The 13,961-nt window shown below is 31.2% G+C and overlaps 2 protein-coding genes across 3 annotated transcripts; both read right to left on the bottom strand.

Moving 5' to 3' along the window:
* Window positions 1-4,607: 4,607 nt before the first annotated feature.
* Window positions 4,608-10,356, bottom strand: HGS (homoglutathione synthetase). The gene is made up of 12 exons (NM_001250121.1): window positions 10,039-10,356; window positions 9,128-9,297; window positions 8,631-8,706; window positions 8,149-8,279; window positions 7,876-7,998; window positions 7,701-7,781; window positions 7,428-7,508; window positions 7,254-7,323; window positions 6,530-6,651; window positions 5,303-5,442; window positions 5,021-5,213; window positions 4,608-4,938 (listed from the first exon to the last, which is right to left on the bottom strand). Exons 1-12 carry the CDS (start codon window positions 10,225-10,227, stop codon window positions 4,815-4,817), a joined length of 1,500 nt encoding a protein of 499 aa, NP_001237050.1. The 5' UTR covers window positions 10,228-10,356; the 3' UTR covers window positions 4,608-4,814.
* A 1,412-nt stretch (window positions 10,357-11,768) lies between these two features.
* LOC100784208 (uncharacterized) lies at window positions 11,769-13,574 on the bottom strand. Of its 2 annotated transcripts, XM_041012388.1 has the most exons (2): window positions 13,102-13,574; window positions 11,769-12,528 (listed from the first exon to the last, which is right to left on the bottom strand). In XM_041012388.1, the coding sequence occupies exons 1-2, from the start codon at window positions 13,405-13,407 to the stop codon at window positions 12,460-12,462; spliced, it is 375 nt and encodes a 124-aa protein (XP_040868322.1). In that variant the 5' UTR covers window positions 13,408-13,574; the 3' UTR covers window positions 11,769-12,459. The 2 variants fall into 2 exon arrangements, with proteins under 2 accessions (XP_040868322.1, NP_001240068.1); NM_001253139.2 differs by lacking the exon at window positions 11,769-12,528 and having other exon boundaries at window positions 12,813-13,463.
* Between the last annotated feature and the right edge of the window lie 387 nt (window positions 13,575-13,961).

Raw genomic sequence — 13,961 nt, 5'->3', positions numbered from 1 at the left:
AGTGATTTTTAATTTTTATAATAATTATTACAATAACTTTGTGAAGGATCATTAGTATAAAATATTTTGTAAAAAGATACAAATTTCTCATTTATTTTAATTATACCAAATAACTCACACTTTTTATGTTTATAAATAAATAGGTTTTTTTTTCCTTAAATAGACTCTCTCTCATATTCTTTCCCATTATATATCACCTTTATATACCACCTTGTAATTTAATTCTATCAATCTACACTACACTACTTTAGACTTTATATTTTGATTCACACAACTTTATAAATGAACTTGGGCAAAAAGATCAAATAAAAAGTCTTATCATTTTTAATTAAATCTAATGACATAAACAAACTAATTATATTTAGTAATATAATTATATTAGAAAATTTAGATTTTAAATAAAAATATTCACCTAAAAAGTATGTTAAGTAAATTAAATAATAAAACAAAAATAATTATATTTAATAATATCATTTTCTTTAAAAAAAATAAAAAATAAAATTATAAAATTTAATTTAACAAATGAATAATTTTAAAACCAATTAAAAAATTATATAATATAATATTTATATTTTATAATATTTTAAATTAAAAAAAAATAAAAAGAAGAGAGAGAATGTATCTTCGTTCATTTGAGTTTGCAGCTAAGGGTGGGAATAGGCTAAGCCGACCTATAGGGGCCTACGACCTGGCCTACATAAAGTCTGGTCTGGCCTGGCCTATTTAATTAAAAGGCTAGGGTCAGACTTTTTTAAAAGTCTATTAAATTAAATAGACCAAGTTTAGGCTTATTAAAAAGCCTTATAAGCCTGATAAGCCGGCCTATATATATATTTATATATATAGTTATATTATTTTTTGGATACAATTAATATTATTTTTTAAAGAACTAGCAGATTCCATCCCTATAATTAAGTAAAATTTTAATTACAAACTGTGAGTCAGGTGTTCCTTTATATTTCTCATTTTTTTTATTAGTTTTCCTATTTTTGTTAACAGTTACTTTTTCTATTCCTATTAGGTTTCCTTTTTTTCTTTTATTATGTTCATGTATTCTAGAACAAATAAAAATCATATCCTATTACATTCCTATACAAAAATCATATTATTTTTCTATCAGGTTTTCTTTTCTTTTCTTTTTAACTTTCTTATTACGTTTCTAACCAAACAAAAATCATATCCTATCATATCCTATTACACTCCTATACAAAAATTATATCTTATCATATCCTATTAAGTTCATATACAAAAATCATATCCTTTTTCTATTAGGTTTCTTTTTTTTTTAACTTTCTATTATGTTCCTAACTAAACAAAAATCATATCCTATTATAGAAGGTGTGTTATTTTTTTTTGTTGGTAAAAACAACTAGGAATATTAAAGATTTAATGTGAAGAAGATTTTTAAATAGACTACCAGGCCAGGTTAGGCTTTTAAAAAGGTCAGGCCGAGTCAAAATAAAAGTCTTTCATAGGCTATAGGTCAGGCTCAGGCCTCAAAAATTAATCGTAGGCTAGGCTCAGACCTTTTAAAACCTGGTTTGGCCTATTCCCACCCCTATTTGGAGCTCATGTATAGAGTAGTGTAGATTAAGAATTAAATTGCAAAATGATGTATACCGAATAAAATAAGAGAGAGTGTATTCATTGAAAAAAAAAAATCGTGAATCAAAGCGCAAAGTTCAAAATAGCATAAATTAAAAATAAATTGCAAAGTGATGTATATTGAAAAAAAAATCAGTATTCACGAAAAAAATCCATTCTTGTCTCATGTATTGAGGGAAGGAAATAAAGTGACAGATATTCTTGTTAATTATGGTTTATCTCTTGATAGACAGATGAAATTTTTTGACGTTGTTCCTTCGTTCATTTCAAACGTTGTTATGGCTAATATAATTTCTGCAGTGTTTTTGCGCAGGTTTTAGTTGTTTTCTGGGGTTTTCCCATGCTATTAAAAAAAAAAAAAAAACACCTTCTGGACATGAAGAATCTGCACAATAACGACTAGGTAACAAATGCTCCCTTCCTTTTTTATATTTGTTCAAGTCCTTGTGGCGGGCCACGGCCTACCAACAATACAAACTTTACAAATTATAGTCCACACGTAAATGGTTTTACGTAAACCTCGTATTTGGCCCTTTAAGCTCTATTTTGTTTCGGAAATTCCTGAATTGGCCTAGAATAAAAATGTTATCAATTTAGGATATCTTTGGATATACTTCTCAGAGACACTTATAAGAACGAGAGAAAAAAAAAGAAGGAAAAAAAACTAAAATTAACTTACATATAAATTAATTTGTAAAAAAAATTCATATTAGTTTCTAAAAAACTTATTTTTAACTTATGTTTAAGTAAAATTTCGATTACGGAGAATTTTTTTTTTCTAGAAGTACTTCTGAAAAAAAATTATCTAAGCATCCTCATAATCCAAGTTGTAGACGAGGAATACGGAAAAGATGACAAGTCATATTTCATATACAAGGCATGATCTAATAAAAAATAATAATAATCATACTAACAATTAACATTTATCAATAAAAATAAATAAACTAGGCACGAGCTACAATTTTTTATAACTTGGATTTTAATAAATAAAAAAAACATAAGCGGCGTTTAACATGACTTGCTTTTCTTTTTCGTTTTTAAGGAAATAATGGCTTTTATGCAGATGCAGAGGTTAGTGGCTAGCATCTCTCACTCTCTTCAGTCTTCACGTTCACGCTGGTTCCTGTGTTGCCCCAAGGGGTGGAGCCAGCCTCATATTCTAAAGGATTTCTTCAAAATTAAAAGCAAAGTTATTTTATTTAGTGCCACATCACAACTTCACTAGAAACCATTTTGTTAATTTGTTGTGGATCGATGCCGAATTCCATTTCTTTTCTTCATTTCTAATAAAAAATGATTCATGTTAATAATTTTTTATTGTTGAATACAGCTTAAGATTATTACACTAAAAGTATAAAGTTTTTAATTGGTTAAAAATGTAAGTTTTGTTTAGGGTAAGAAGAATATAAGAATCTTGAAGTGTATTAAAAGCAAAATTTTATGTAAAGAATTTAATTAGAATATGTATACTGACAATTAATTTTAAGTTTTTTTTATACTATCATTCAATGAATTGCTATGTAATTAAAAAAAATGTTAACTTTTATGACACTTTAAAGTTTAAAAGTCATTTAGGGAATCATTTAACAACTAAAAAGTTTTACATTCACAATGTATCAAAATTAATTTTTTTTAAAAGAATTTAATGAAAATACATATATAATGTATTTTTTTTACATTATTATTAAATAACTACAAATCATTTAATTTCTATAATGATTGCTTCAAAAATCATATTCATGGAAATTTTTAATTTATTGATAATATAAATTTTTTACGTTAAAAATTAATCAAAGTGGTTGGCACTTGGCTTATTGTGTAAAGAATTTAATTAAAATAAAGTGTGTGTGTGTGTGTGTTTTTCTACATTCATAATGATATTTTGATGAAGTCAGACTCACATGGCAAAGCTGCACATCGAGATCATGTACTCACTCTTCCTCACAAATCATATATTCATGGATGATATATCTTTTATGCAAAAAAGATATAAAAAAAAAAAGTGTTTTGTAATGACAACGGATAAACTAACAAGTGATTTATTATAAGATTGATTTGGTAGTAAAAAGAAGAAAAGAATGTTAACCAAAATTTAAAAAATGAAACATATAACATCTGTTCTAATATTCTAAAATTCAGTTATTTGAAGATCAAAATTCAAATGAGTTAAAATTTATAACAAGCAGCTTAAAATTTCCAAAAAAAATAGAAAATTAAAGGAATCATTATCACTCCAAAATTAAAACTTCTTTTTTGTACCCAGAGATATATAGTGCTGATAAGTTTATTTCTCTTACATCTCTGATTGTTGAAACGTATCAGCCAATTTAATTTTTTTTTTTTTTTGCTGACGCTCATATTTTGACATATGAACTCATCAAAAACTTGAAAGCAAACATTCCTCTGCATGTAGAAACAAAAAGATTTTATTTATTTATTTATTAGTGTGAAATATCTATTAACTTTACTAATGAGTATTTTTTACTAAAAAACCTGATTGATCAAGTCTCTCCTTCTAACCACATTTTTACTATCACGAGATTTAAACCGAAATCTTAGACTAAACCGAATTGTACCTATACCAATGATAGTCAAAAAGGATTTAATGGCTAAGAGTTAAGAAACTTCGGAATTTCCATAAGGAAAGTCATGTTTGATTTTGTTGTAGACCTGGGCTTATTTATTGCTCTTTTTGCTTCACCCATCCTTTTCACAAAATTCATGTAACATCACACAACAAACTCGAATCATCTGTACCATGAGATTACTGATTCAATGACTTAGTGTACGGTTTGTTTATAAATACATCTATTGAATGTGAATATATGCCTAAATTAATCTCAACCACATTTTACATTGAAACATGTGAGTGACACATGTAACCAAATAAGTATCTCAAACAATAATTCCTTTTCATATTACCGAAAAGAGGCAGAAAAGTGCAACGTGGGGATGGAAGAAGCAAGGGGGAGGGGCACAGACAGAGATCATTGAAGAGAGCATGTTAGAACAGTTCATCAATCTTTATTGGTTAGAATCAAACAGGTCGTTGAGTACAGTTAATAATTAGACACCATCCCATAGGAACAATTAAAAGAAACAGCAATGCCTCCATACAAAGAAAATCAGGAGTGAGGAGACTTGAGTGGTGATATATAAACCATACATAATGTTTTGAATTGCTTTGATAACTTGGGGGGTTAGCTCCATCAAGTTAGGTATACAGTATCTACCACTCCAAAACCAGGCAAAACTCCTCCTTCATAAGATGATGATATTTTTGTACGCACCATATAGCCACTTTCGTTATTAATGATAATCTTGTCCTTATTCCTGCAAATTCCAGTTCATGGATGTCAAGGATATTGAAAATTTAAACATGGACCTCTGATAGATGTGTAGTCAAGCAATGTACCTTAAATAAGTACCAAATATTCCAGCTTCTGAAATGACATGACCCGTATCCCAATTACCATCACGCACCAAAATTGCTGGAGAAGTGGCGGGAAATATCCTCTGCATAAGGATGTATGCTGCATCTTCTTGAGAACCTGCTTCCTGTAATTTAAGGAGGGTTTCCCTCAACTCATCACCATAAATATTGTTTCCTGAAAAGTAATTACAGCTCATTGTGTAAGTTTCTCTCCCGGACATTTTTTTCCAACAGTGTTGAGTCAAAGTTTAAGTGGTACAAGACCTCCTCCTTCTCTTTGAGGCTTCATCACAAATAGCTCTGGATTTTCAATTGCTTTTTTAACAATATCTGAGTCTTCCAAACTCCACAACCCTGCAAAGCATGCACGCAATTTGGCAATGTGGTCTTTGTTTTCAACGAACCTGTTTGTAGTTTTGAATCAAGGATTTAGGAAGAGATATCAGCCATAGAAACAAACCATGATTAGACAAAATGAACAAATTAGTCATAGAACAACTTATTTCCTAAGATAAAAATGCAAGGGGGGTTTGTTATACTTTTGCTTCCAGACGGGTTTAGTACATATGATAAACTTGTAGTTCCTTAACCAAAATAGGAAGTATGAGTGTAATTCTGAGGACACATTGCATTTTTATCCATCATCCAGAAGTTTTTGCTTCTAAGACATCGACCTATATTCTTTTTTCCCTCCTTTTTTGAGGGACAGATGAAGAAAAAATGAAAGAAGTACAAGAGCAGATGATAAGATTATATTTCCTCCTCTCAGGCATTTAAAAAATCGTACATAAAAGTAAACAAGGAACAAACAATGGAAGCACATAAAGTAAAACATCCTTATGCTAATTTCCTGTGTTAACTTAATCTCCGAGATCAAAATATAACCTTTCTCGTAGCCACTAAATAAAGCTTTCCTCTTTCATCAATACCGCCTGGAATTTATTCTTGAAGATTTATGCCTTTCAGATAACACAAGCTTCTGATAATAAAAACTCTTCTTCCAATCCATCTACATTTTCATCAAAAACTCCATAATCCCCAAGCCTTCCAACTTTCCCCAAAACAAACTTCAGTTTTTTCACAAACATACTAGCATCCCATATTCCTAACCATCAACCAAGCATTTGAGTCAGTTGTCAATATTGACCAAGCAAAGACATACAAGAATGATGTTGCAGTTTCTGGCCACATTCTATAAGATCCCACTGTATGAGTTAAAACCTTTTCAAGTAACTCACGATCGGAGTCCCATTGTCCATGTATAACAGAAACCTATTGGCCCTAGAGGGTAAAATCAGATCAGGATTAATCACCTAAGGCATGGACTGTGGAGAGCACCCTGAAGGATAAAATATTAACACAATAACTCACTCACAATTGCCCATTTTACACTTTTCCTCTAGGCACAGAATCTGTGAATTGATCAACTGCTTTAGAAGCATAAATAATGAAATAAACTTGGAATATATAAGAATATTAATTAGAAGATACCTCTCAAGAACACCAGGCTTTGCAAGTTCCTGTTGAATCTTTTTGGTGCCAACCAAATGATAAGATATTGTAGGGCATTTGATAGCAGAAGATTGTTCCATCAGTAGCCTAGCTCTCCATTCCTATACATCAAGCAAGATATACCCAAACCATGAGAACTTGTTAACAAGATAAAAGGCTCATTAATATTAAAAAATAATGAAACCTAAGCAGGAAACATATTATGGTTGAAGACAATGCATGGTAGATGATAATCCATGAAATAGAAAGAACGGAGTAGGTAAGAAGAAAAGTAAATCAGATCTTGAAGGTTTAGAAATAATTGAGCTATATGTACACAGTCAAATGATAGAGAGAGTCTATACATAGTGGTGCAATGAAGAACACAACAAGCCATGTTATACTGACAAATTTTCAATGAGTTTTGCATTCGAAACACAATTTTAGGACCCACATATTCATTATCACTTCTCTTCATAATATTAAAAGAAGTTTAGTTACCAGATAGGGGAATCAAATATTAGTTGCCAATGCAATGCCATTTTCTAACAGTAGTGAGATGTTCTTTTAAGTAGAGGTGATACTGGGTTCAGTGGGTTAGCCTTTACTAATGATTCAAAAAGGAATTTAAGTAAAAAAAAAAAGAAAGAAAGAAAAAGAGATGTTTCTATGTTGGAATGTCAGTTTTTATGAGCAGCAAAAAAACTGAATTGGAGTAGCTCACTGATTCTGAAGGATAGTCCTTTGGCGTGTAGCCAGCCCGGAAGTAAACAACTGAAATTGCTTGTCCATCCCTGCAAGTGCCAAGAAATTATTTTTCTCTACTTGTCAGAAACAAAATGTAATTAAGCTACAAACCTATAGTAGAACGTCAGATTTTCAAGATAGAGGTACATACACAGAAAGTGTTCCATCTGGCAGAATTTTTCCTTCCTGATCAATTTCGGTCAACGTTTTGCGTATGCTTCTAATATGATGCGTATCATAAAGCTGAGGATAATAACTCTTTCAACGCAAATATGTGCTGAATATAAAAACTACATTCGTTACATAAAAACATTCCTTTATATCCTTTGATATCACGTTGGGTAGTCCTCATAATACAAATCAGAGTCTGCTCTGCTAGATTGTTCCTTCTGTATCATAATTATAACTAATAAGAAAAGGATATTTTTCTCTTAGAAGTGCAGAAATATAATGCTGCTCGTACATGTTTCTTTCTTCAACCTGAACCACGACCAGAATTGCAGCCCTGTACAGATCCATTCAGAAATATGGCATGGATCCAAAAGTAGTTGCAGAGCCGCAAAATAAAGTGAAAAGGTAACTTTTTCTCCTAAACTAACCTGGGATTGTTATACTCACTCCAAGCTTTAGCCAAGGCCTCTGCAGACTGATCAACGGCATTATTGGCAGGAACCCTATTGGAATTTAGTCCAAGGAATTTTCCATATTGAGAAAGTAAGCTCCTGGAAAAGGACCAAAGAATATCATGATACACATCTACATAATAAATTTTCCTTAAAATAAAAATATACCATCAGGGTTCATGTAAAAAATTTCAACATAGATAAATTAGAGATGACAGCACAATATGTGAAATTTACTGCAGCACTTACTTATGAAGTCCAGTCATAAGACAACCAATCAAAGCAAATGAAGTGGAAATAGTGTTCATCTCTATTTGTAAAAGTGATTTAGTCTTCTCATCAATCATATAATCTGAACGAACTATTCCCATGCGTATGTCCTATTAAAATTAAGGCCAGAGAAAAATCAACACCAGTAAAAGTTCCTTTGACTCACTTTATCAGAAAAAAAGAATATGAAGATGCAGAAAACTTTAAATCTTTACGCTCTATCTTTTTCTGGAATAAAGATAATTATATGTAGGATTTCTGTTTTCTATGTAATTTTTCGTTAAAAACAAACATGAATTCATGTTCTAAAATACTTCCACTCTGTCCTTCGCAACTAAAATACAAGCATGAAGAGTTCTTATGAAATGATATTTAAAATGAATACCAACTAGAGTAGGAACTAACACTGATCCTCTCTTAATACTCTCGGCTGTACAAATGTCCTACTAGTATACACTTACCTCTTTTTTGTTAATCTGTAGCATCTTAGAATGAATATCTAAAAGTCTTGAGGTAAATTCATCCGCATTCTTAGTTCTGCATTGAGATGAAGAGAGAAATATTATATCTAATTAAAGGCATAAACTAAACTGAGTTGAATAAGAAAAAAATCTAGGAGATTATAGGTAATTACAAAATGTATATGACAGAACAAAAGATTCCAACCAAGAGTACGCACTCATGGCATCAAATGCAAGCAATTGTTGAAAGGTGAAGTTGAAAAATGGATTCAAGAACCAATGGTTACAGTAAACTATACTGAAGTATTTCAAAAGGAGCAAGTCCCACATTGCTCATGTGAAGAGCCTAAGTTATGTAAGTTAAAAATTACAGCTTATTGAGATTTTTTTAATGAAATGGGCTTGTGTGGGCAATAAAATTTGGTCCTACAAATAACAGAGTCAATGTTTAACAGACCCAGTCGATGCATAATAATATAACAGCACGAAAACATTACCTGGAGAGAGATTCCTGGAGAAATTTCCCATCCAAACTCACCCGATCAACAAGTTCATTAAATATAGGAGCTAATTCGCACCCTTGCTTCCAATGACTTTCAGGAAATGGCCCAGGTAATAAGGAAAGTGGGAGATGTACCAGGCCCACACCAGGAACTCTTCCTGATCTCTATGATTGCAAACATTGATCATCAACATCAAATTATCATTTTAGTTCTTAAAATCATACACATAAAGATTATTATTTTTTATTCATAAACATAAAGATTTAAGTGATTGAATTTTAATAATTTCAAGATTAAAAAGACATTTTATAATTATAAGGATTAAATTACTCCGTATATATAATTCCAAGGACTAATTCCTCGTATTACTCCAAAATAAAATATGTTTACAAGTAAATTTAGCTTCAAGGAGTAATTTTTCCCCTTCAAAAAGTAAAATTAAGAACAAAGTATGTTAAATGAAACATGGAACTAATCATTATCATATTTTCTAAATAATTACAATTATTTTTCAGCTACTATCTTTTATTCTTGAGTAACTTACACTCACACTTCAAAAAGAAGTCTCGTGAGATTCCCTCTGATATTCCTCCTTTTTTTACATCCACTAGCCCCTTAAATGTTTTGCTCTCTACAAATTATACACGTTACAACATGCATGTACCCAACATCGTTAAAATGGGTTAGTGTCAGAGTGTTATTATAATTATAAGTTGCTCTTTATTATTTAAGATTATATTATTATATATGAGTTGTATTGTATTCTACTAAAACAGTAAAAAGGTTAAGCTAAGGAAAGTGTGTATTTAGGGTGTGATGCGACAAGTGAGAAAGTTTAATAAAGCGAAAGGAATCCAAGTATATATAGAGATAATAAACAGTAAACAGCAGTAGGAGAGGTAGACCTGAACAGATTTGTCACCAACAAGGAGGCAGTTGAGGGTGCTCCAGACAAGAGCATCGTAAACTATGTTTTGGAGCAGTTTTTGGTCGATACGATGATAATCGAAGAGGGGAGGTGCGGCGGCGGAGGAATCACCATCAGCAGCAGCCTCTTCAACAAGAACAGAGTTGGTGGTCAAAGGTTGAGACATGAGTTTGAGAGGTTTAGCGAAAGAGAGTGATTGAGGTTGTTGGGGGAAGGGAAAGGTGGTGTTGTTAGAAGTGCACAAACGCCTTGTTCTAATCCCAGTGTAAGAGGAAGTAGAACAAACCAAGCCGCCAGATCTACCACCCATTTTCGTTCCTTTTTCACTCTCATTATATATATTACTATATATTGCAATCAGCACTACAGCTTTAACATGGATTAAATCACCACCACTTATTATTTCCCAACCTACATCTTTACTATGTCACCAAGGTCCGGATATTTTTAAGACTTAAAAGAATTTACAAACTTATTGATAAGATTCTCACGTAAATAATCAAAATTAAACTGTGTTTGGACGAGAAAATTTTTAAATATTTTAATTGAAATTTTTTTATTTTTAAAATTTTGTATTCAGATAAAAAAATTAAAATTGTGAGAGTGAAAGAAAATGAATGCTAAAAAAAGAAAAAAAATATGATTGGTGGGCTTCCAAAGACAAAAATACTGATGCGGCATAGAGAGTCGCAGGGGAACCGAGACACTAGAGCGTACACTATCACATTCGATCACAGCATTCAATCAACAACGCAAGGCATGGTCAGGCCCTCTGCGCCGGTGAGCACCTGTGTCGCGTGATGGGTAATGACCGCTGCTCCCCTGACTGGCAGGTATAGTTTTGCGTATTCTCCTATGTACACACCCGATCGATGCTCTACGAGCTTAGACGATATTTCGAAGAGGATCATTGGTGAGGGAAGAATCGCGAGTTTGATAACGGAATTTTGGGAACTTTCATGTGAAAGACAGAATAAAAGTTACAAAAGAAATACTTAATGTTTCAAAAGATTCTTCTATCAAGAAGAGAATTTTAATTTTTAATTTCTCACATGAAATTAAAATTCTACATTTTTAGTTATTTAAAATTTCAAAAATTTAAATTCTTCATAAAAACAACCAAAAAATGAATTTTAGATTAAAGAAATTTAATTTTTTTGATAAATTATTTTTTGTTAGTTAAAATTTTATATCCAAACGTACTCCTATGTTTTTATAGGATATAAATTTATTTTTTATTCACTGAACCAATTTTTGTTAATATTTTTTTTTACATATTTAAATAATGCACGGAACATGGTTTTAAAAATTTGTCATAGTTTATTTGTAAGAAAAAATATAATATAACAAAAGAACTTATTAATATTTAGATTGATACTGTAGCTCGATCATGTGAACAAACATCTTAAAAGTAGTTAAAAATGAGGAAAAAGATTGATTGACTTCCAATTATGAGTTTTCAGAAAAATCGAAGATAAGGAGAGAGAATTGACAGAAAATAATAAATATAAAATGAAAATTATTTCACAGAGAAAAAGAAAAAAAAACTGATATAATATGATGTGATGCCATAAAATTTAGATTCAGTGAAAAAAATGGTTGTATCATGCAGCATGCTACTTACATTACAATTGTTTGATAAAAAATACATTCACGATTTAGATTTTAAGTTCATATTTTGAATCTAATTTGATGCGATCATTTTCAAATGGTTTCGATTAGCTAAATGTATTAATAACCAAGGAAAAAGGAGATAAAGAAAGACTAGGTTGGTGTAAAATTTAAAATGTAAAAAAATAGAAAAGTAATGCCATAAAAAAATAGTTTGTCACTTATTCCCTACACTTACTCACGTTACATTTTTATATTTAGAAACTCTACAATAAATTTTTTGGAAAATGTAACTTTTTTTTTATTTTTAGCAAAGTGGCCATGTGGGGTCCAATTGTGTGTTATGTTGGTTTGATGAGGTAACTAGATCTTAGTTTCTACACTTATCCAAACTTTGAGTTTTAGTCTATATATACTTAGAAACTTTATTTTTTACTTATATGAACAATTATTTTTTTGTTTTATTCTCTAGCCTAAGTTGTCAAGTAACTCTATTAACGTACTTTAGGCTCTCTAAAACTATCATAAAATCAAAATATCGGTGTAAACTATCAGAATTTTTTTAACAATTGTAAAATTGCCAAAATTTGTAAAGTAATTTAAAATGTAAAAAGAAACATAATAGGTAATGCCTCCATCATGTGCCGTTACGGGAGGTGATTTCTGGCATTGGAGCCCTTCCCCCTTGTTCCTTCTTTCTTTTCTTATGCTTCTCTTCTCCCTTCCTTCTCTTTCCCTCTCTTCTTCCTCCCCGCATCTTCTACCTTTTTTACACTTAGCATAAGCATCAATAACTAAGCAGGATATAATCACATTGGATGAGAAGCTGACAAGTAAAACTTGACCATAGATCTGCCTACAGAGTTCAAACTCTTTCAACTTAATTTACATAGACAATAAAAACATTGACAAAGCTAAACTTATAATACCCACAATATATTTTAAGTTGCATATTTTGCGGGCAAGAGTAGTAATGAAAATTTGGCATATAGAACCGAATTCAATTTGTCATTCTAACATGGTATGCATTATATCAGATATGGTAAATATTATTGGACAAATGGTAGCATATAATATCTATCATTTATGCATTTTGTCAAAAACTACTGTTAATACATACTAAAAAAAATCATTAAATTAAGCAACATATAATCTGATATTTCAACATGATCATGATACATCGGGCACTACTTATATGAAAATGTTTTAACCGTTTTAAGGAATTCATTCATTAAAGCGTGTTTGTTTGGTAGAACAAAACTACTAGCTTACCCAGGAATGAGTACACTCATTTAAGTATACTTAAAAAAATAGAACGAGGTATACACGTATACAAACAATAAAAGAAAAACTAGTTTGATAACATCAATATTACAAACGAAATTAACTAACATATTCAGTTTGATTTGTCATTGAGATTAGCACCAACTTTCAAGATTGATCGCAGAGGCTTCATTTTCTTTGGAGCATGAGGTAAATCTCCCACCACCACCACTTTCTCATCAATGCTGTTCCTGCATGGAATATTCTTCTCTACACATGGTATCTCTGGCTGCACTACTTTGTCTGCATTAGCGCCAAAACCTCTTGTTGTAATCTTCACCTTAGTTGAGCTTGAATCGTAATGTGAAGATCTTCCTAAAGTTACCGTCTTCATAGCTTGTGAAGCCAAAGTTTCCATGATGAAATGATAGAGCCTATAGCAGATGCCCAGATTAAGTTCTCTTTGGTCCATCTTCTAATGCGTCGTATCAATGAGTAGAAGGGATAGATAGATTAATTAATGTCTCCGTGTGCCAAGAATATGTACAAGTTTTAACTTGCAAGTAACTGAAAACTCGTACTGAAACCTTCGGAAAAGATTCTTTGCTTTGCTTTTCTTTCAAGGGATGGATGGTGGCCCCAAAATTTTGAAATCTTTTTATAAAGTTGCGCGATTTAATCCGAAACTTAAATGCAAGAATGCTAGGCGTTACTTGGTAAGATTGTCTTCATCTCCCCCATGCTATTGCGTGGCAAGAGCAAGCTAGCGTTTCAAATAAGAAAACACCTTTCCAAGGGTGATCCATTTACATAATTAAGGATAAACGTACGTAATTTAATCTCGTATTCTTCGGGTTACGTAAAGATCTTAATAAACCAGCTCCTATACATGTGTTGATTTGTTCCTTGTCATCCTAATGTTGTCTTTAACAATCTTACCTTGGCAGTTAATCCTTACTTATCTTTCGTATAATTGTTTTAGTAGTAGAAATTTAAGTGAGTTTGGTCTTGAGAATTCTTCAGGCA

Source organism: Glycine max, chromosome 19, assembly GCF_000004515.6.
Source record: "Glycine max cultivar Williams 82 chromosome 19, Glycine_max_v4.0, whole genome shotgun sequence".
NCBI lineage: Eukaryota > Viridiplantae > Streptophyta > Magnoliopsida > Fabales > Fabaceae > Glycine > Glycine max.
This window is presented reverse-complemented; position numbering and strand designations above follow the sequence as displayed.

What these genes read in the sequence shown, in the direction of transcription:
- HGS (NM_001250121.1), bottom strand. Translation starts at nt 10,227, where the DNA reads ATGTCTCAACCTTTGACCACCAACTCTGTTCTTGTTGAAGAGGCTGCT. An exon ending in TACAGATTAACAAAAAAGAG is followed by an intron (nt 8,280 to 8,630) that starts GTAAGTGTATAC and finishes TAATTTTAATAG; the next exon opens with GACATACGCATGGGAATAGT. An exon ending in CCAGATGGAACACTTTCTGT is followed by an intron (nt 7,324 to 7,427) that starts GTATGTACCTCT and finishes TGGCACTTGCAG; the next exon opens with GGATGGACAAGCAATTTCAG.
- LOC100784208 (XM_041012388.1), bottom strand. Translation starts at nt 13,407, where the DNA reads ATGGACCAAAGAGAACTTAATCTGGGCATCTGCTATAGGCTCTATCAT. An exon ending in CTCTGCGATCAATCTTGAAA is followed by an intron (nt 12,529 to 13,101) that starts GTTGGTGCTAAT and finishes TGAACTCTGTAG; the next exon opens with GCAGATCTATGGTCAAGTTT.